The sequence below is a fragment of the Toxorhynchites rutilus genome, chromosome 2, assembly GCF_029784135.1.
Source record: "Toxorhynchites rutilus septentrionalis strain SRP chromosome 2, ASM2978413v1, whole genome shotgun sequence".
In the NCBI taxonomy this organism is placed as follows: Eukaryota; Metazoa; Arthropoda; class Insecta; order Diptera; family Culicidae; genus Toxorhynchites; species Toxorhynchites rutilus.
This window is the reverse complement of record NC_073745.1, coordinates 142,938,211-142,957,885: the sequence shown is the minus strand read 5'-3', so window position 1 is coordinate 142,957,885 and position 19,675 is coordinate 142,938,211. Positions and strand designations below refer to the sequence as shown.

Here is a 19,675-nt window from a genome sequence, read left to right as displayed (position 1 = left end):
CGCTGTTTTGAAGAAAACAAATACTTCTGACGTGTGAGATGTTGGCACCAAAAACATGGCGGGTGCCATACGGCTGAGTTTTGCTAATTGAATTGATAGATGGTTATGTTCTCAAACGAAAATGTAAAAAAAATGTTCACATTTTCGCGATAGGCCCTTTTTGATTTTTTTTTTCTGAAAACGTAACAGAACGTTACGTTTTTCAATGACACAAAAGTCGATGAAAATAATTTTGACGTATAAATGTGATTGTTGTTTGTGTAGCCATACTGTTTGTTTATACATCGAATGCATAATTTGCTGGAAACGGTTATTGGATAATTGTTATTAATTTACCTATACACCGGTGTTCGATTTCACTTCGAGGAACAAATATTTTACAAAGTTTCTGCAATGTCCGATCCACACGACGAACTGTGTCCACCCAACACAGAGGATGATGAGCTTACACTGCCCCGGGCCAGCATCAACAAAATTATAAAAGAGCTGGTTAGTTTCTCGGATTTAGGATCAGACTGTGTTCACACTTTACCATCACCGTAGGTACCCTCGATACGAGTAGCGAATGAAAGCCGCGAACTGATTCTGAACTGCTGCACTGAGTTTATACATCTAATCAGCTCGGAAGCCAATGAGGTTTGCAACCAACGGAACAAGAAAACAATAAACGCGGAACATGTTCTGGAGGCATTGGATCGGCTAGGTTTCAAGGATTACAAGCAGGAAGCGGAAGCGGTCCTGAATGATTGCAAAGAAGTGGCGGCGAAACGACGAAGGCAAAGCACACGGCTTGAAAACTTGGGAATTCCAGAGGAAGAGTTGCTTCGGCAACAACAGGAGCTATTCGCTAAGGCAAAGGAGGAACAAGCGGCGGCCGAACAGCAACAGTGGTATAGTTTACAACAGAATGCCGAGTTGTATCAGAAGCAGATATCTCAGGACGAGGATGACAGTGATGACTATTGATGTACGCAAAGATTCGAGACGAACAAGACCGTATAAGCGATGTTATTACACGTTTTATTTGTAAGGAACCTAAACATTTCTCTTCGTGATGACAATCAGCAATTTGTGATTAAGTGCTTATATTATCAAATCTAGTTCATACATTGATTCTCTTAACATAGTTCATTTAAATAGCCAAAGCATCACTTTGCGTCTCGTGACTGAGCTGCGTCTGTAAATTGGATAGTTTATTCTTCAGCACCTGCACTCCCATCATTACGATATTTTCCGGCTTCAGCGCACCAGATGATTCGACGTTGAAGAAGAATTTATTCGGTCGCATCTCCCAATTGTATTCCGCTTCGTATTTATCGTCTTCCAATTCGGTGTGTTCCGATTTTGGCCACTCATCTGGCTTTGGGAAGAGGGTGTGTCGCATAGCGTTGTCCGGATCATATTCGAAGCAAACACCGCAGGTGGGATTCCATTTGGCGTGTTCCTTTCCGAATCCTTTCTTAGCATAAGCGCGCAGCTTAAGTTCCTGGCCCTTACGAAGCTTGATAATTAGAATTTCATCCGTTCCCTCGCCATATTCGTTATCCTCATCATCACGGTGTCGCGATGTAACTGGCAACACCCGCTGGTCACTCGTTTTGAAATCTGCCGTTGTAACATGCCGGGTGTGTTCCTCACTACATTTAACATCAAGCGTAAACTCAACGCTACACTCGGTGCAGAAATCTGGACATACACAATCTCTGCTATACTGCATCCGTTCTACAACCTCGTCGGAAATCAGCGGGATTAGGCCTACACGATGCGCCAGGAACTCATCCGCCAGTACAGTTGTGTTGGATTCTAGTTGGACCCAATCAATAGCCAGAGTTGGGGTCTCAGCGATGAAAACTCGGCGCAGACTATTGGCGACGCTGCGGAATAAAAACATAACCTTGTATTCACACTCGGCGAATAATTTACATTATACTACCTTAATTCTGTATCTTCAAGGACAAATTTAACATTTTCGTCTGTAAGTTCAGTGATAGTAACTGAAGGCTGGTTAGCATAAGGCATTTTTTTAAATATTAAACGAACTAACTATAAAACAAACCGCGAACCGTACGTATTCTGCCTCGGTTGTAGCTTTGCTTTTAACTTTTTTGACAGCTTTAATTTCATCGTTTATTATCGATGCTCGATAAGCACTCCCTGTTGCTGGGGTTGCATTATAAAAATCGATTATGCTTACAGTGATGGCGAAAATAACAACACCGGTAGCGCTGATAATTTTTTCAATTTACGGCTAGTTTTAAGCGGCCCTTACACGATCAGTAGCATTGACATTATCAGTAATGACTAAACTGACCAGACGTCCCGCGTTACGCGGGACAGTCCCGCATTTCAACAAAATGTCCCGCGTAAGATTTCGTCCCGCGAAACGTCCCGCATTTGGCAAAAGAAACGAAAATGTCCCGCGATCAAGCAAACCATTTGTCATGACAATTGTCAAGCGTAAATGCGAAAACAGAATAGAAACATACGGTATGAGGCATGTTGTCGACGCCAACCTCTATCAGTTTCTATTCTGTTTTCGCATTTTCGCATGACAATTGTCATGACAAATGGTTTGCTTGCCCGCGATATCAATATATTTCAATATCACAATTTGATCATGTTGATTTTCTAGAATATCCTCAAAAAAAACTTTTATTTGGCAGACTGTTCAAGAGCGCTTCTAATGCATCCAAAGATTAATACGTTGAGCTGATTTCATCGCACCGACATTGGCCTTTTTGTTTAGAGAGTGTCAACTGGAAGCGACAGCAACAAAATTGGAAAACGATTTTTATAAAAGTCCCCTATTGATCCACAGGGACCAACGTGAGTCAGACGAAAAGTTCATCTTTGATTCTGTTGTAGACTAAAATTGGCAGACTTATCTCACTTCTTAACTAGGCGAACCTAGCCAGAATTTTCACCTGCCCCCGGGCTTCTGAATGCCAAAGGGGGACTAGGCTCTGCGGAATGCACGTATCTGCATGCTCTTGCTGTTTTAGTCCTGACCGAGGAATTGTCGGACAATCGCGCAGGTGCTAAGGATGACCGACTTTTGGATGCCGGCCAATTCCTTCTCGATGTTCAACACCTTTAGCGCTTCCAGAAGTGTCTTCGGGATAATTCCAGTTCCAGAGAGAACGACTGGAACAATTCTTGGGACCTCCCTTAGCCCCCACAGTTCCTTGAGCTCCACGGCCAATGGTCGGTACTTGCAGATTTTGCGACCGTGGGTCTCCTCCAGATTCTGGTTCAGTGGAATAGCGACATCGATGATGGTGACTTTGCGGTCGCTCTTGTCGTAAACCATTATATCTGGGCGGTTGTGGTGGATCGAGAGGTCAGTCAGAACAGTGCGATCCCAGTACAGCTTGAAACGGTCATTTTCCAGGACAGGTGCAGGCAGGTACCGGTAGTTTGGTACGTTGTCTTCCAGTAGAGCACATTGGAGCGCCAGTTGTCGATGAACAATACGGGCCACGTTGTTGTGGCGCTCGGTGTAGGCTGCGTTGGCCAAAACGGGACAGCCTCCCATAATGTGCTCTATGTTTTCACCTGGTTGATGGCACAGCCGGCAAATGTCATCAACGTCTTGATGCCAGACGTACCGCCTGCAGTTTCTCGTCGGCATTATCCTGTCCTGGATGGCTATCATGTCGGCTTCTACTACTGAAGAGAGTTCACCACGCGTTAGCCACAGATTAGATGCGGCCTTGTCGACGTGTGGCCGGTCCAGTTGATGGGGGTGGGCACCATGCACTGCCTTCTGCTTCCAAGCTGCAATCTTCTCCTCCACTGTCTGCAGATTGCAGTTTAGTTGGTACTCCGCTTGCGCCAAGTGCAGAGCGCTGTATCCTCTGTCAGCGGCGCAGACAGCCCGGTATAGCGCGTTTTGGTTGGCGCGTTCTGCGAAGTACTCGCGCAGTTGTCGTACCTGGGCAACACACAGTGCAGAAATGTCGACGATTCCAAGTCCCCCTTCTTTGCGTGGTAGTGAAACTCTCTCCAGTGCCGATTGAGGATGGTGCATTCCGGCCTCTTTGAATGCTTTCCTCATCCTCCTCTCAAGGTCCTCTAGGTCAGTTTTGCTCCATTTGACTACACCAAAACTGAAGGTCAGCAGGGGAACCGCGAATGTGTTGATCGGGCTGAAAGAGTCGCCTTGGAATATCCCCCTCTTTATCTGCAGCGTTCTAGACTGCAACACATTTTCCCCATCACTAAGGTGCAGAGACGTGCTCCACTGCCTCATCGCATGCTGCAGGAACCTAACGACGACGGGATCAATTTTGTAGAGCTCCAATACCCGGACGAGAAACGAGTGAGGTATGGAGTCATAAGCCTTCCTGTAATCGATATAGGCCATGCTTAGGTTCCGCTGGTTATAAACCGCCTGGCCGACTATGGCTGCGTCGATGATGGCCTGGTCTTTGCAGCCATGCGTATTTTTTCTGCATCCTTTCTGCTCTTCTGCGATGATATGGTGTTGTTCGCAGTGGGCAGAAACTTTGGCGGTTATGATGCTGCTTAATATCTTGTACAGACTCGATAGGCACGTTATCGGCCTGTACTTTGATGGGTTCAATGTGTTGCTGTCTTTCGGGAGGAGGAATGTGACGCCACGGGTGGCGAATTCAGGGAGGTTGTGTGGGTCACGTAGCACCTTATTGAAGCACTCAGCTATCTTTTGATGTGCGACGGTCAGCTTCTTGTGCCAGAAGTTCTGAACACCATCGGGGCCCGGTGCTGCCCAGTTCCTCAGGTACCGCGAGGCTTCGCGGACATCGTTCTCTTCGACGATGATAGCTGGCATCTCTCCAATTTCACCACAACTCTCCTCCTCCCGTCTTAACCACATTTGCCCGTCGCGATGTTGTACTGGGGTCTCCCAAATACCAGCCCAGAAGTTCGTCACATCGCTAATATCTGGCAAACCTTCGCGGTAGTCGGGCTTCTCGTCGCTAATGTGGTCGTAGAACGCTTTTTCGTTATCTCTGAACATCCGATTTTGTTCCTGGCGCTTTGCAGAGTCAGAGTAACGTTTCAGCCGTTTAGTTAGGACGCTCAATTGCTGTACCAGTGTGTCGAGTTTTTCCGTCAGCTGGTGAGCTCCCAGCTGGCGAAGTTCAGTAGGCCGCACGATCATAGCAACTTTGCGACATAATTTCGCCGATCTGCTGCCTCTTTTGTACGCCATCAGTCTTCCAATTGCGGCGCGCTTGTTTAGGATCCGTTGCTCCAATCTCCTTCGCCATGGAGGCTCACGCCTTTCACGGAGATGTTGGAGCAGTCCGCCTCTTGGCCTAATACGGTATCCTAAACTTTTGGCGGTCGCCACAGCAGCACAGTAAACTTTCAGTTGCAGCTCCTCCATGTTCTCAGCATCAACCAAGTGCAGCGGAAGAACGTGCTCGTTCATGAGCTTTACTGCACTTGTCAGCCTGCGGGAATGCTGCAACTTCGGGATCCTGGGGCGCGACAATGGGTCTGTGTCGCGGAACTGTGAGATCGCCTCGTCGTAGTGGAAGACCAGATCGCGTAGTAGTTGTTGATCTGGCTGTGGGTCTTCCGGCTCAGGGGGTTGTAGTACTGTGGCCTCCACTGGTGCTGATTCGCGTGCCCCACTCGCGAATGAATTGCTCAGCCGTACTGAACTTCGTCTCGACACATCGCTTGCTCTGTTGTTCCTGGAGCTTATTTCTCTCTGCACCTGCTGCTTGATCTCGTCGATTTGCGTTTGGGAGAGCATGTTGTTGCGTACTATCGCTCTACGCCTCGCGTTCATCGCGTTCTGATCAAGCCTCCCGACGAACTCTGGATACGCTTCCTCGAACATTGTTAGTATTCGAGGGCGACCGCTCATGTCCGTCTCCAAAGCAGTGCAGATGTAATAGGCGCGGATCACGAATTCATTCATTTCGTGTGTCCACATGATCCGGCGCCTAGTGGTACCCACAAGTGTGGACGACTGTCGTCTGGCAGTCGCAACACGTCTCGTAGGCGCAGCGTTTCTTGGGTGATGTCGATGGCTGCTGTTTCCGTGTGGCGGTAGCTCTTCGGGTTGAACCCGGCTGGTGGCCCGCTCTTGCACCTCGCCCTCCAGCCGCTGGCCGCTCGCTCTTACTCCCGTTCCAGGACCAGCTCCAGTTCGGGGACCCTCCTCGGGCGATCGCATTCTAAGTATTCTTCGTGAACGTAGCTCCATTTTCTGGGTGTATCTCCTTTGCCCGGGAGACAGCGGGTTGGCAAGGCCTCCATGACCCGGGAGGCCTTCCCCGGGAGAGATATAGCGCTCTGACTCGCTCGCACCCCCTCACTTAGCCACTTTCGACACCCGTTCTCGGAGCCAAGACCAGGTGTGTGTTTCCAGTTCACGCCCGATCTAAAAATGTCGTCATATGATCTTCGTGGAGGCGTGAGATAGGAACATTTGAGACCAACAGGCAGGCTCCTACCCTATGTTGATCCCCATTTGAGAACCTTTTTTTTTTTTGGCAGACTTATCTCACTTCTTAACTAGGCGAACCTAGCCAGAATTTTCACCTGCCCCCGGGCTTCTGAATGCCAAAGGGGGACTAGGCTCTGCGGAATGCACGTATCTGCATGCTCGTGCTGTTTTAGTCCTGACCGAGGAATTGTCGGACAATCGCGCAGGTGCTAAGGATGACCGACTTTTGGATGCCGGCCAATTCCTTCTCGATGTTCAACACCTTTAGCGCTTCCAGAAGTGTCTTCGGGATAATTCCAGTTCCAGAGAGAACGACTGGAACAATTCTTGGGACCTCCCTTAGCCCCCACAGTTCCTTGAGCTCCACGGCCAATGGTCGGTACTTGCAGATTTTGCGACCGTGGGTCTCCTCCAGATTCTGGTTCAGTGGAATAGCGACATCGATGATGGTGACTTTGCGGTCGCTCTTGTCGTAAACCATTATATCTGGGCGGTTGTGGTGGATCGAGAGGTCGGTCAGAACAGTGCGATCCCAGTACAGCTTGAAACGGTCATTTTCCAGGACAGGTGCAGGCAGGTACCGGTAGTTTGGTACGTTGTCTTCCAGTAGAGCACATTGGAGCGCCAGTTGTCGATGAACAATACGGGCCACGTTGTTGTGGCGCTCGGTGTAGGCTGCGTTGGCCAAAACGGGACAGCCTCCCATAATGTGCTCTATGTTTTCACCTGGTTGATGGCACATCCGGCAAATGTCATCAACGTCTTGATGCCAGACGTACCGCCTGCAGTTTCTCGTCGGCATTATCCTGTCCTGGATGGCTATCATGTCGGCTTCTACTACTGAAGAGAGTTCACCACGCGTTAGCCACAGATTAGATGCGGCCTTGTCGACGTGTGGCCGGTCCAGTTGATGGGGGTGGGCACCATGCACTGCCTTCTGCTTCCAAGCTGCAATCTTCTCCTCCACTGTCTGCAGATTGCAGTTGAGTTGGTACTCCGCTTGCGCCAAGTGCAGAGCGCTGTATCCTCTGTCGGCGGCGCAGACAGCCCGGTATAGCGCGTTTTGGTTGGCGCGTTCTGCGAAGTACTCGCGCAGTTGTCGTACCTGGGCAACACACAGTGCAGAAATGTCGACGATTCCAAGTCCCCCTTCTTTGCGTGGTAGTGAAACTCTCTCCAGTGCCGATTGAGGATGGTGCATTCCGGCCTCTTTGAATGCTTTCCTCATCCTCCTCTCAAGGTCCTCTAGGTCAGTTTTGCTCCATTTGACTACACCAAAACTGAAGGTCAGCAGGGGAACCGCGAATGTGTTGATCGCGCGTACCTTGTTCCCCGCGTTGAGGAAAGTCCTCAGGACACAGTTCACTCGACTCAAGAACTTGTCTCGCAGCTCCGTCTTGATGTCGGAGTGGCGAATCCCGGTGAGCTGTCGGAATCCAAGATATTTATAGGATTCGCCACGAACCATGTCTCTTATAAACTCGCCGTCATAGACCTCGTAGCCTCCGGATTCGGTAAGTTGTCCTTTCAGCAGGTGGACACAGCGACACTTGTCGAGGCCGAACTCCATACAGATGTCCCTGCTTATGTCTTCGACAACCCGGATAGCTACACCTAGACGCTGACGTGAATCAGCGTAGACCTTGAGATCGTCCATGTAAAAGGTATGGGTCACTTCTTCGTGGGCGCCGTCGCCATACCTTATTTTATAGCCATGACCGTTTCTATTGAGCGTCCTACTGAGGGGGTTCAGTGCCAGACAAAACCAAAGCGGGCTGAAAGAGTCGCCTTGGAATATCCCCCTCTTTATCTGCAGCGTTCTAGACTGCAACACATTTTCCCCATCACTAAGGTGCAGAGACGTGCTCCACTGCCTCATCGCATGCTGCAGGAACCTAACGACGACGGGATCAATTTTGTAGAGCTCCAATACCCGGACGAGAAACGAGTGAGGTATGGAGTCATAAGCCTTCCTGTAATTGATATAGGCCATGCTTAGGTTCCGCTGATTATAAACCGCCTGGCCGACTATGGTTGCGTCGATGATGGCCTGGTCTTTGCAGCCATGCGTATTTTTTCTGCATCCTTTCTGCTCTTCTGCGATGATATGGTGTTGTTCGCAGTGGGCAGAAACTTTGGCGGTTATGATGCTGCTTAATATCTTGTACAGACTCGATAGGCACGTTATCGGCCTGTACTTTGATGGGTTCAATGTGTTGCTGTCTTTCGGGAGGAGGAATGTGACGCCACGGGTGGCGAATTCAGGGAGGTTGTGTGGGTCACGTAGCACCTTGTTGAAGCACTCAGCTATCTTTTGATGTGCGACGGTCAGCTTCTTGTGCCAGAAATTCTGAACACCATCGGGGCCCGGTGCTGCCCAGTTCCTCAGGTACCGCGAGGCTTCGCGGACATCGTTCTCTTCGACGATGATAGCTGGCATCTCTCCAATTTCACCACAACTCTCCTCCTCCCGTCTTAACCACATTTGCCCGTCGCGATGTTGTACTGGGGTCTCCCAAATACCAGCCCAGAAGTTCGTCACATCGCTAATATCTGGCAAACCTTCGCGGTAGTCGGGCTTCTCGTCGCTAATGTGGTCGTAGAACGCTTTTTCGTTATCTCTGAACATCCGATTTTGTTCCTGGCGCTTTGCAGAGTCAGAGTAACGTTTCAGCCGTTTAGTTAGGACGCTCAATTGCTGTACCAGTGTGTCGAGTTTTTCCGTCAGCTGGTGAGCTCCCAGCTGGCGAAGTTCAGTAGGCCGCACGATCACAGCGACTTGGCGACATAATTTCGCCGATCTGCTGCCTCTTTTGTACGCCATCAGTCTTCCAATTGCGGCGCGCTTGTTTAGGATCCGTTGCTCCAATCTCCTTCGCCATGGAGGCTCACGCCTTTCACGGAGATGTTGGAGCAGTCCGCCTCTTGGCCTAATACGGTATCCTAAACTTTTGGCGGTCGCCACAGCAGCACAGTAAACTTTCAGTTGCAGCTCCTCCATGTTCTCAGCATCAACCAAGTGCAGCGGAAGAACGTGCTCGTTCATGAGCTTTACTGCACTTGTCAGCCTGCGGTAATGCTGCAACTTCGGGATCCTGGGGCGCGACAATGGGTCTGTGTCGCGGAACTGTGAGATCGCCTCGTCGTAGTGGAAGACCAGATCGCGTAGTAGTTGTTGATCTGGCTGTGGGTCTTCCGGCTCAGGGGGTTGTAGTACTGTGGCCTCCACTGGTGCTGATTCGCGTGCCCCACTCGCGAATGAATTGCTCAGCCGTACTGAACTTCGTCTCGACACATCGCTTGCTCTGTTGTTCCTGGAGCTTATTTCTCTCTGCACCTGCTGCTTGATCTCGTCGATTTGCGTTTGGGAGAGCATGTTGTTGCGTACTATCGCTCTACGCCTCGCGTTCATCGCGTTCTGATCAAGCCTCCCGACGAACTCTGGATACGCTTCCTCGAACATTGTTAGTATTCGAGGGCGACCGCTCATGTCCGTCTCCAAAGCAGTGCAGATGTAATAGGCGCGGATCACGAATTCATTCATTTCGTGTGTCCACATGATCCGGCGCCTAGTGGTACCCACAAGTGTGGACGACTGTCGTCTGGCAGTCGCAACACGTCTCGTAGGCGCAGCGTTTCTTGGGTGATGTCGATGGCTGCTGTTTCCGTGTGGCGGTAGCTCTTGAACCCGGCTGGTGGCCCGCTCTTGCACATCGCCCTCCAGCCGCTGGCCGCTCGCTCTTACGCCCGTTCCAGGACCAGCTCCAGTTCGGGGACCCTCCTCGGGTGATCGCATTCTAATTACTCTTCGTGAACGTAGCTCCATTTTCTGGGTGTATCTCCTTTGCCCGGGAGACAGCGGGTTGGCAAGGCCTCCATGACCCGGGAGGCCTTCCCCGGGAGAGATATAGCGCTCTGACTCGCTCGCACCCCCTCACTTAGCCACTTTCGACACCCGTTCTCGGAGCCAAGACCAGGTGTGTGTTTCCAGTTCACGCCCGATCTAAAAATGTCGTCATATGATCTTCGTGGAGGCGTGAGATAGGAACATTTGAGACCAACAGGCAGGCTCCTACCCTATGTTGATCCCCATTTGAGAACCATTTTTTTTTTCTTTCTTTATTAAAGAGATTTTCAGCCAAAGGCTGGTTCATCTCTAAGTTGTTGTAGACTTAATAAACGTAAGATTTTTTTTTTTTTTTTTTTTTTTTTTTTTTTCTTTCTTTATTAAAGAGATTTTCAGCCAAAGGCTGGTTCATCTCTAAGTTGTTGTAGACTTAATAAACGTAAGATTTGAAGAAAAATTGTTCCTATAAATTATCTTTCATCGCCATCCGGAATTATTCAAATTTTTCGAATGCATACGTTAACACTAAAATCGATGAAAAATGAATTGGAATTTGCGATCATTCCATTCGGTAATTTAAAGAAAGTTGTAGAATTTGAATCGTACTTGCCAGGCGTAAATGCTCTGATTGAGCGAATGATTTTCGGGCGTAAACAAAATCTAAACCACCGAAAAATCACAACTGAGTGCCGATACTCAGAAAGAAATAATACTGATCAGTTTAGACTCGCTAAACTATGGTTTATGTTCACATAACTTATATACATAACGTTTTCTTTTTTGTGTCCGCGTTAGACCTCTGACCATCTGGTCACTTTAGTAATGACAATACTAGCAAGAATCACTCCATTCCGCATTATCATTATTCGTCAACCCTAAACGATCATTTTTATCGCTTGGAGGAATGCAGCAACCCTAGCCTCCATAGTCGTAAGTGAAATCAACAAATTTTCGAAATGAAAATTATCAATGAAAATTGAATTTCTTGTATCAAATAAACACCCTAATCAATAATTTGAAAGGTTTTCTGCAAACAATGAATTCGTCTCTGCGCAAAGGGTTGTATCTAGGACACGACCGTATATTTTCGACGTAGAACTACGCAATTATATTAGAATCGTACAATATTATTCTAGAATCGTCGAAATTTTTGTAATAGGAGCTGTCCACATACGACGTGGACAACCTTAAGGGGGGGGGGGCGTTGGGTTGAGGGTTACGAAAAGGTCCACGCTTGTCCACGGTGACGGAGGAGGGGATTCAGATGATATCCATGTAGACACTTTAAATGTCTTTTTCAATAGAACATTCATTTTAAAGTCAAAATTTAATGAGATTTGCTTTGTATTTACAATATTTTTACAAGAAATTTATGCCCACCTTGGGTACCTTGGGTTCCAACAAGACTACTCGCAGCTGAATGTATCAAAATCAATGATCCAAAACGCTTTTAGAGCGCTTCTAAGACTCCAACGCCGTACTCGCCAGATATTGCATCTTCAGATTATCAACTGTTAAGATTCCTGTAAGAACTTCAATTCACACTGTTTCGCATAAAAAGCGCCTTGCCCGGTTTTTTGGCGAGAAAATAAAGAAGTTCTGAGAGAATGGAATTCTCAAGTTGTGTGCAGGATACTGAAATATCGAGAAACAAAACAGAGTATCTATAATCGAATAAATATGTCTATAAAAATTATGCTTCCTTAGAATCGGCACGAATTTTTCCGGACAATATTTACCATGATTTAAGAATTAAGGGTTATAGGCCAACGTAATCATCGATCACGAAGATAGTGCAGGTGTTTTGTTTCGACTAGGTTCACTGTAGCCGCCAAGCACTACCTGTAAAAGCGAAAGTCATATTGATGCTTAGACGAGAAAATATTTCGCAATCCGTGATCACGAATATCAATGTCCACATGTATTTGCGACATATGGGGTTTTGAGGCCAAATCCAAAAAACCAATGTTATTTATGAATATGCGAATCAGTTAAATGAACAGCATCAGAAATTGGAATGCCTTAAGGTGAAGGTGGAAGCTAGCCACAAATGGCTGCCACAATGACGCTCATTTCTTTCATCTCCCTCCCTCACTCCTCGCCCGAAAATCAATAATTTTGCGAAACAGTGTGAAGAAAATGATCGTTTTCGCACACTTCCCATCAAGTAATATAAACCAAACTCTAATCGATTACTCACAAGATATTAAATTTTCATCTGCTGTCGCACTGTATAGTGAAAAACGTCGGAAAACTCGAGCAAGTGCTCTGAAAGTTAAATTTTCATTTTTCAATGATCGGCAATGGTTTTGTTTGTATTGGAGAAAGCATCGTTATTTTTTCGACACTGATACCAGACAACATCATCGAAACAGCTATATAAACCACTCAATAAAATGTTATTCCTGAGTCATAGCGTTTCATGTCATGAAAATCAATAGAATAAAATTGTGTTGATATCAATACAATTATTATTTTTACGTTTAATGGGTCTATAATGTAAGTTTTAGCAACTTTAACATTGGGTAAGAAAATTGTAGTGCAGAGCTAGGAACACTGCCACGGCTGCATTCGAAAACAGTAAACGGAAAAGTATTACATTCAATCAAAATGCTTCGGCCAACGAAAAGAAGGGTTAAGGCTCTCCAACGTGAATATGTGAAAACAATACGATCAACGAAGGAAAATATTAGGGAATAATCAACATCGAGTTATTGTGCGGAAGAACTTGTCAATACCAAAAGAGCCCCAATTCGCATGTGTTATAAATTTGGTCATGTTACACTCGCGTATGATCAGAATTTTACTTCATATGCAAATGCACCTTTTATATATATTTATATTTGCAATTGTTCATCGGAACATATCGTTCATACATTTTGCTTTAGTATTGAATCGTAATTTTTTTTAAATGTATTCAAAGGCTCGTGTCAATGAACACACAGTCTGATAAGTGAATTAATTTATTTACGTGTGCTTTGCTCTTCTCTCACAAACACTATTACCTCATTTTTACACGTGGGTTTACCTATACTACTACAATGGCTAGCTTCCATCTTCACCATAACGTATATGCGTTTGAGCGGCAATTCGGGAGTGTTGAACGATCCAAATCTAGCAATACATTACAACATTTTTACAATTTGAACAGCGCGATGATATAAACATCGTTCTATTATTGTTTATTGTATTGTTTCAAGATTATTTTTTCTTTAATAAATGCTAATAACTGTTTTCATACAAAGTGCTTGTTTTCATTGTCTGATTTTTTGAAATCTCAAACTACCAGCCTGGTTTAATAAAAACCCAGCAAACATTAAATCGCATAACAAGCGTATATATAACATCATATGCCCTAAAATTTGGTTGGCATATAATGCGCCTAACTGGCATATGCATGCAAAAGTGGAGGCCATATACATACATGGCAAATGCTTACCGAATTTGTTTGGATGAATATGCAACTTTGACCGGCTATAATAGCGATTATGTTGAAATTGAATTGCGATCTAATATGTATATATTCATGAATTGTCACCAAATACGACTTTTGCCATACTCATATACGATTTATTACAGACATGGAATAAAACAAATGGCGCAAAATATTTTTGTGAAATGTTTATTATAGCCTCACGAATCGCCATTTTTATATATGAGTATTTATGTTTGTAGAAATAATAATTGTGTGATTGACTTGTGTTGGGAGTGGAATATGAATGTTGATGTTTGGTGAAAACTGCTCCGATGTGGGTTCGAACTCCGGTCGTCTGGATTATCATCCACCAGCTATCTCGCGCGGCTATCTGAAATGTTTTGATTCGAGTGCATCAGCATTTCATTGACATTTCAATATGATGTAATATGTTCTTTATTAGGATCTAATATGATTTACTGTTTCATGATTTTCTTCAACGTGCAACACGACTGTAGTGTACTGTTGTACTGTAGTAAACTGAATCAATTTAAATTATACGGTTATACGACACACAAACTGCATAAGCGTAATATACGCATATGATGCGGATTAAATATATTTTGCGACAATGTACATCATAAAATTTATGTTTATTATACCGATATGCGACTTGATTTGATAATGATATATAAAATCGAGTTTTTACATTTTATGCGATTTAAAATATACACGATACATACTTTTGATTGATATTATATGCGATTATGATTTATTCGGATTTCTTGTAAGACTTGGCACGTGTAAAATTATACGATTTAATGTTTGCTGGGACTGACCTGATAGAAAGAAAATTTCCTCACAAACATAGATTTTAACGCACAGTATCCTAGACACCTAGAATGATAGTGTCCCTGCCCTATAACAAAAATGATGGAGTGAGATCAGAAAATCCGAATTTGCATCATTATTGCCCGTCATATCAATTTTGTCAACTTTACACGATCATTGTTATTGTCATTCTGATGAAATAATGTAATTATTATTTATCGTGTAAGGGACCCTTTAGATGCTGCATCAGTTCTAGTGAAAATTGTTTCTGAAGCCGGTTTTAGACGTTGTGAGTTACTCGGTTGCGAGTAAACGTCAATCAATCCGAAGAATTACGAACGCACCTATTCCACAAAATTTGACATTTGAATTGCTTGAACTTTAAGAACTTATAAATATATTAATTTACGATATGTGTATCTATCTTATTTTCCATAAAATAAATCATACAAAATATATAAATGTAAAAAAATATAAAATAAAACAAGAAGAACACTTCCGCGCTCTCGACAGCAAGCAGAAAAATTATAGGGGGTTGTGTCCAAGATACGACCGCATTTTTGACGTAGAACTACGCTATTATAATATAAAAGTCGCTTGTTTAAACCTTCGGATATTATTCTATAATGCAGTGAAACTTTAGAAACAACTGCTTAGTAGAACAATCTCTGAAATGTTTTTTTCATTGTAGAATCAGTTGACGATAATTGACTGATGATTCATTCTTGCCTTCGCAGAACAATACACTAGCTGATCGTATGTCGCAATTTATTTCATGTCAATGCATTGAAAATTTACCTCGAACGCTATTCCGGTGGCCTTTTTCGCAATTGACATAGACTCGGTTACAGTCGATTATATCAATATATCTTTTCACCGCGAGGAAACAACAACAATAACAACACTTGCAAGTATCAAATATCGTGCTACATGTTATTTAGTATTGCCTCAGTGGAATTGCACCTCCAGGCATCGTTCGTACAACGTAAACCAAGCGCCAAACAAGCGTTCACCATAGCATGCATACAGAGCCATACATTGGTGGCTTGAAACTACTAGGAATATAAACACTTCTCATCATTTTGCGCTATTCTCAAAAGAAACACTTCTGTTTATATTACTGGTCTCGAAAAAAGTTGCATTACTTTCTCATACTCGAGCTAAGCGCAGATGTCACCCTTAGTGGAGGAAGTTTTGCTACTGGCAAGCGAAACCTAATCACATACAAAATTCCTGAACGACATTCACTTTCTTGGTGATTAAACAAGCGAAATAAACTCTTTTTTTGATATCAGCAACCCCGAAAACAGTAGCATTGCTTCATTATGATCAAGACTGCAATCCTAGTTGAAGGCATTTTGCGACTGGCACGCGAACCCAAATAACTTATAACATTCCAGTACGACATTAAAGAGGTTCGTATTCCCTAAATGATTTTTTGGCGCACAAACTTAACGCCTGCTTCGCCATAACGTCAATTTAATAATTCATGCAATGTCAAAAGCGCCATCGAAGCCCTTATGACGGAAAACAAACAATGTTCACTGTCGGAAAAAGACTGAATTATGCCACACAGCTTGTACTCTACTGTAACACCCATCGATGCGAATTCACTGATGAGTTTGTCAAGAGCAACCGCGTTCACCACCAGCGGGGGGAGCTGGTTGCTGTCTGGGTAACGGCGTTTACATTTTCGACCGACGTGCCGAAGTCACCTACTTCGCTGTTGTTCGATGCGAAGGCTCGGTTCAGTGCGAGCGCTTTTTACTGCACTAACATCGCGTGCATCATTAGATGACGCTTGCCTCAAAATTTTATTGCCCCCGGCAATGCGTTCGTTTTTTGCAGGGCTCGAGCCAGCCTTCCTCTTCTTCTTGTTCATAACCCACTACGCGAAGCGTCCAATTTATGACGCGGAAAGGGAAACACACGATACGAATAACGCGAAAAACGAACTGGAAAAACCACACGCCGATATCCAAGTTGAATTACCACTGGTGGGGTCCAATCTTAGATCGAAGCGCAGCGAAAGCAAAGTGAACTGGATTGCTCAACAGTCCGATGCCGAATGAAAGTTTGCCTCAGCGAGATCCAATGTTTATACTCTAGGCAAGTATTCCCCTTCATTCTTCTTCTTTTCCTTTGTTCACGGTGACTTTATATCCTACGATTTCCCTTTCGTTGCTCGTCGATAAGTTGCTCGTTATTGACAGCTCTGTTCGTGAAAGCAGACAAATGGACTGAACAAATGTATGGGAAAATAGAAACGCTTAAAGTTTTCATGAATTTTAACCATTTACAAACCATGGGATTCTAATGTATAGCATATTAAACAAATCTTAGGGAATTTCAGATTCGTTTAGTATGTAAATCTCCAAAATCCGTTCGCGGCAAAAATAGTTATTAACGTTAACTTTATTTCATACAAACGTGACCTGTTTTCTGATTTGGCACCCTTAATGAAAGACGTAGTTCTACGTCAAAAAAATGTGTTCATTCCATCCGAAACCACATCCTCCCATCCACTCTACCCAACGAAAACCGCATCATTGCCATTATCGCTTCCCACGCTTCGAAAAGAAGCTCAATGCGAATAGTCATGGATTCTATGCAACTTAACGATTCCATTGCTAGCGAAGCGCAAATGAAGCAGCGTAACGATTTTTTTCTTATTCCTCGTTGCTCACCGATAATGGCTACCCAGCAAACATTAAATAGTATAATTTTGCACGTGCTAAGTCTTACAAGAAATCAGAATAAATCATAATCGCATATAATATAAATCAAAGTATGTATCGTGTATATTTGAAATCGCATAAAATGTAAAAACTTGATTTTATATATCATTATCAAATTAAGTCGCAATTCGGTATAATAAACATCAATTTTATGATGTACATTGTCATAAAATATATTTTTTTATTACGCTGATGCAGTTTGTGTGTCGTAGAAGCGTATAATTTAAATCGATTCAGTACTGCAGTAAATCGTGTTGCATGCTGAAGAAAATCATGAAACAATAAATCATATTACCTCCTAATAAAGAACATATTACATCATATTGAAATGTCAATGAAATGCTTTAACATTGGCAAGTTTCATTTCATAACAGCAATGTCTGAACACATACGAAAGAATAAAATAATTAAATTTAAAAAAAGTGGCTCTTATATTTCTCGGAAACCAGGAATGACTGATCCTACTGCATAGAATGTATTAGGTTTTATCATATCGAATCATATGTATGAGTTTTAACCGCTGTTGAATTAAATTTCAGATAGCCGCGCGAGATAGCTGGTGGATGATAATCCAGACGACAGGAGTTCGAACCCACATCGGATCAGTTTTCACCAAACATCAATCTGTGCCAAAACAAGTTTTTGTCACTATAGTAGTTTGCGAGCAGCAGTGGTTTGAATGGAACGTGGTTTGTAGTGAAAAATAGGAAGGAGAGTATATCGTTGTACCGCTATTTTTAAAATATAACCCTTTTCGTAACCAGTTACGTAACCAGTAACCGTTATTTAATAGCCATACCTCGTATTGTCACCCCTGGTGCTGATTTCTTGTTAGCAAGGGAATTTTGCAATTTTACAATTATTTGCATTATGATAGTATTACACAGTAGTAGCCATTCAGGCGTAAGGGTATTCTTTCTGTTCTTCCATTGTCCAGCAGACCGGGCAGCTGATACAGTTGATATTGATCATTGTTGAGTTATCAATAGAACAGCAGCCCGATTCGACTTCAATTAAGCACATTTATCAATCCGTTCGACTTCGAATTATTTCGAAAATTGTTTCCCATCGTTGCAAGGGTGTCAAATTTGCAGACATGTTCGCAATTTTACTGATATCTAATTTTTGTCGCAAACTCTAACCTGTTGCAGACTTCAGGGATATGGCATTTATTTTCTTTATGGCTTGATTCAGTTCTCTGCGACAACAACCTCTTTTTTCAGACACACTTTGCGATTCTCGTGGTTGCAAAGGTTGTGTATTAAACACAACATTTCAGATTTTCGTCGAAGACTTTAAAAAAAAAATTTTAACGACGTTTCGCTGCGGGGTCCGGTGCATTTTCTAGTCATTTCCAAGCAGCGAATCCCAATACTTGAAGATGAAACCGCGAAGGATGTGGAAACGTTTGGGCATTTGATGGAAATTGCCGGTCAACTGGGAAAACAAAGACCCAAATGAATTCCGAATGGTAATCAACAATGGAGACCATGGGTGTTAGACGATTCACTATCTACATTTGCATATTATTGGCGGTCGTTAGTTGAGTTGGCCTCCGGGATAATCTATTTTTCTGTTTTTGATGTTATGTTACCGCTATCTATTTCATGGCTGTCGGAACTGAATGTAATGAAAGTTATCCTTCAAACTGTTATTCATTTATTTATAATTCATTCGACACCGATCTCGAACTGTACATTTCTTGTATTCCCTCCTGCAGTAGCTGCCTTTCTTTGGCCATTTCCCGATAAGCAACGATAGCCAAATTAAGTTGAACTTTTTTGATACTGTCCTCTGTGGAGTGCCGGAGTGTCATTTGTTTGTTTCTCGAATGTATCAGAAAATTTGCATTTCAGCACATCGGGAAGAAAGAAATTTTACACATTTCTTCGGAGTTAGCGAAAAGAATTACCGCCAAATTCGAGCGTAATTTGCGACGCGCTATTCTCATGCTGGAAGCTTGCAAGGTATAACAGCATCCGTTCACGGTGAACCAACAGATGCCGGAAATCGACTGGCAAGTATCCCTCTGAGAAACCGCCAATCAAATTGTCCTCGAGCAAAGTCCATTGAAGCTGGAAGCTGTGAGGGAACAGCCATACGAGCTGCTATCCCAAACGTCCCCTCGGATGTTTTATATATATGTTATATAAATTTAAATTTTAAATCGAAATCTATATCATTTCAACTTGGTTTTAAGTTTTATTCCAATGTATTCCAATGCGCAAAAAATTATTTTCTGCAGAACCTATAACTTTCATAACCATTTGTCGTTTTTGTTTTTGTTTTGGTTTCACAGTTGTCTGACTGCTGCGATGAAAGTTCAATATTCGAAATTCACCGTCCTTTAGGATTTGAGGCGAACTCGATCGGATTGTGAAATCCAATCAATCCAA

At 43.8% G+C, this 19,675-nt stretch overlaps 2 protein-coding genes across 2 annotated transcripts; one reads left to right on the top strand and one right to left on the bottom strand.

The window, feature by feature from the left end:
* Positions 1–253: 253 nt before the first annotated feature.
* LOC129767905 (protein Dr1) lies at positions 254–1,034 on the top strand. The gene is made up of 2 exons (XM_055769176.1): positions 254–489; positions 544–1,034. Exons 1-2 carry the CDS (start codon positions 394–396, stop codon positions 964–966), a joined length of 519 nt encoding a protein of 172 aa, XP_055625151.1. The 5' UTR covers positions 254–393; the 3' UTR covers positions 967–1,034.
* A 34-nt stretch (positions 1,035–1,068) lies between these two features.
* On the bottom strand, positions 1,069–2,099 carry LOC129767904 (DNA-directed RNA polymerase II subunit RPB3). The gene is made up of 2 exons (XM_055769175.1): positions 1,934–2,099; positions 1,069–1,874 (listed from the first exon to the last, which is right to left on the bottom strand). The coding sequence occupies exons 1-2, from the start codon at positions 2,017–2,019 to the stop codon at positions 1,133–1,135; spliced, it is 828 nt and encodes a 275-aa protein (XP_055625150.1). The 5' UTR covers positions 2,020–2,099; the 3' UTR covers positions 1,069–1,132.
* Positions 2,100–19,675: the final 17,576 nt, after the last annotated feature.

What these genes read in the sequence shown, in the direction of transcription:
- LOC129767905 (XM_055769176.1), top strand. Translation starts at nt 394, where the DNA reads ATGTCCGATCCACACGACGAACTGTGTCCACCCAACACAGAGGATGAT. An exon ending in ACAAAATTATAAAAGAGCTG is followed by an intron (nt 490 to 543) that starts GTTAGTTTCTCG and finishes CCATCACCGTAG; the next exon opens with GTACCCTCGATACGAGTAGC.
- LOC129767904 (XM_055769175.1), bottom strand. Translation starts at nt 2,019, where the DNA reads ATGCCTTATGCTAACCAGCCTTCAGTTACTATCACTGAACTTACAGAC. An exon ending in CTTGAAGATACAGAATTAAG is followed by an intron (nt 1,875 to 1,933) that starts GTAGTATAATGT and finishes TTTATTCCGCAG; the next exon opens with CGTCGCCAATAGTCTGCGCC.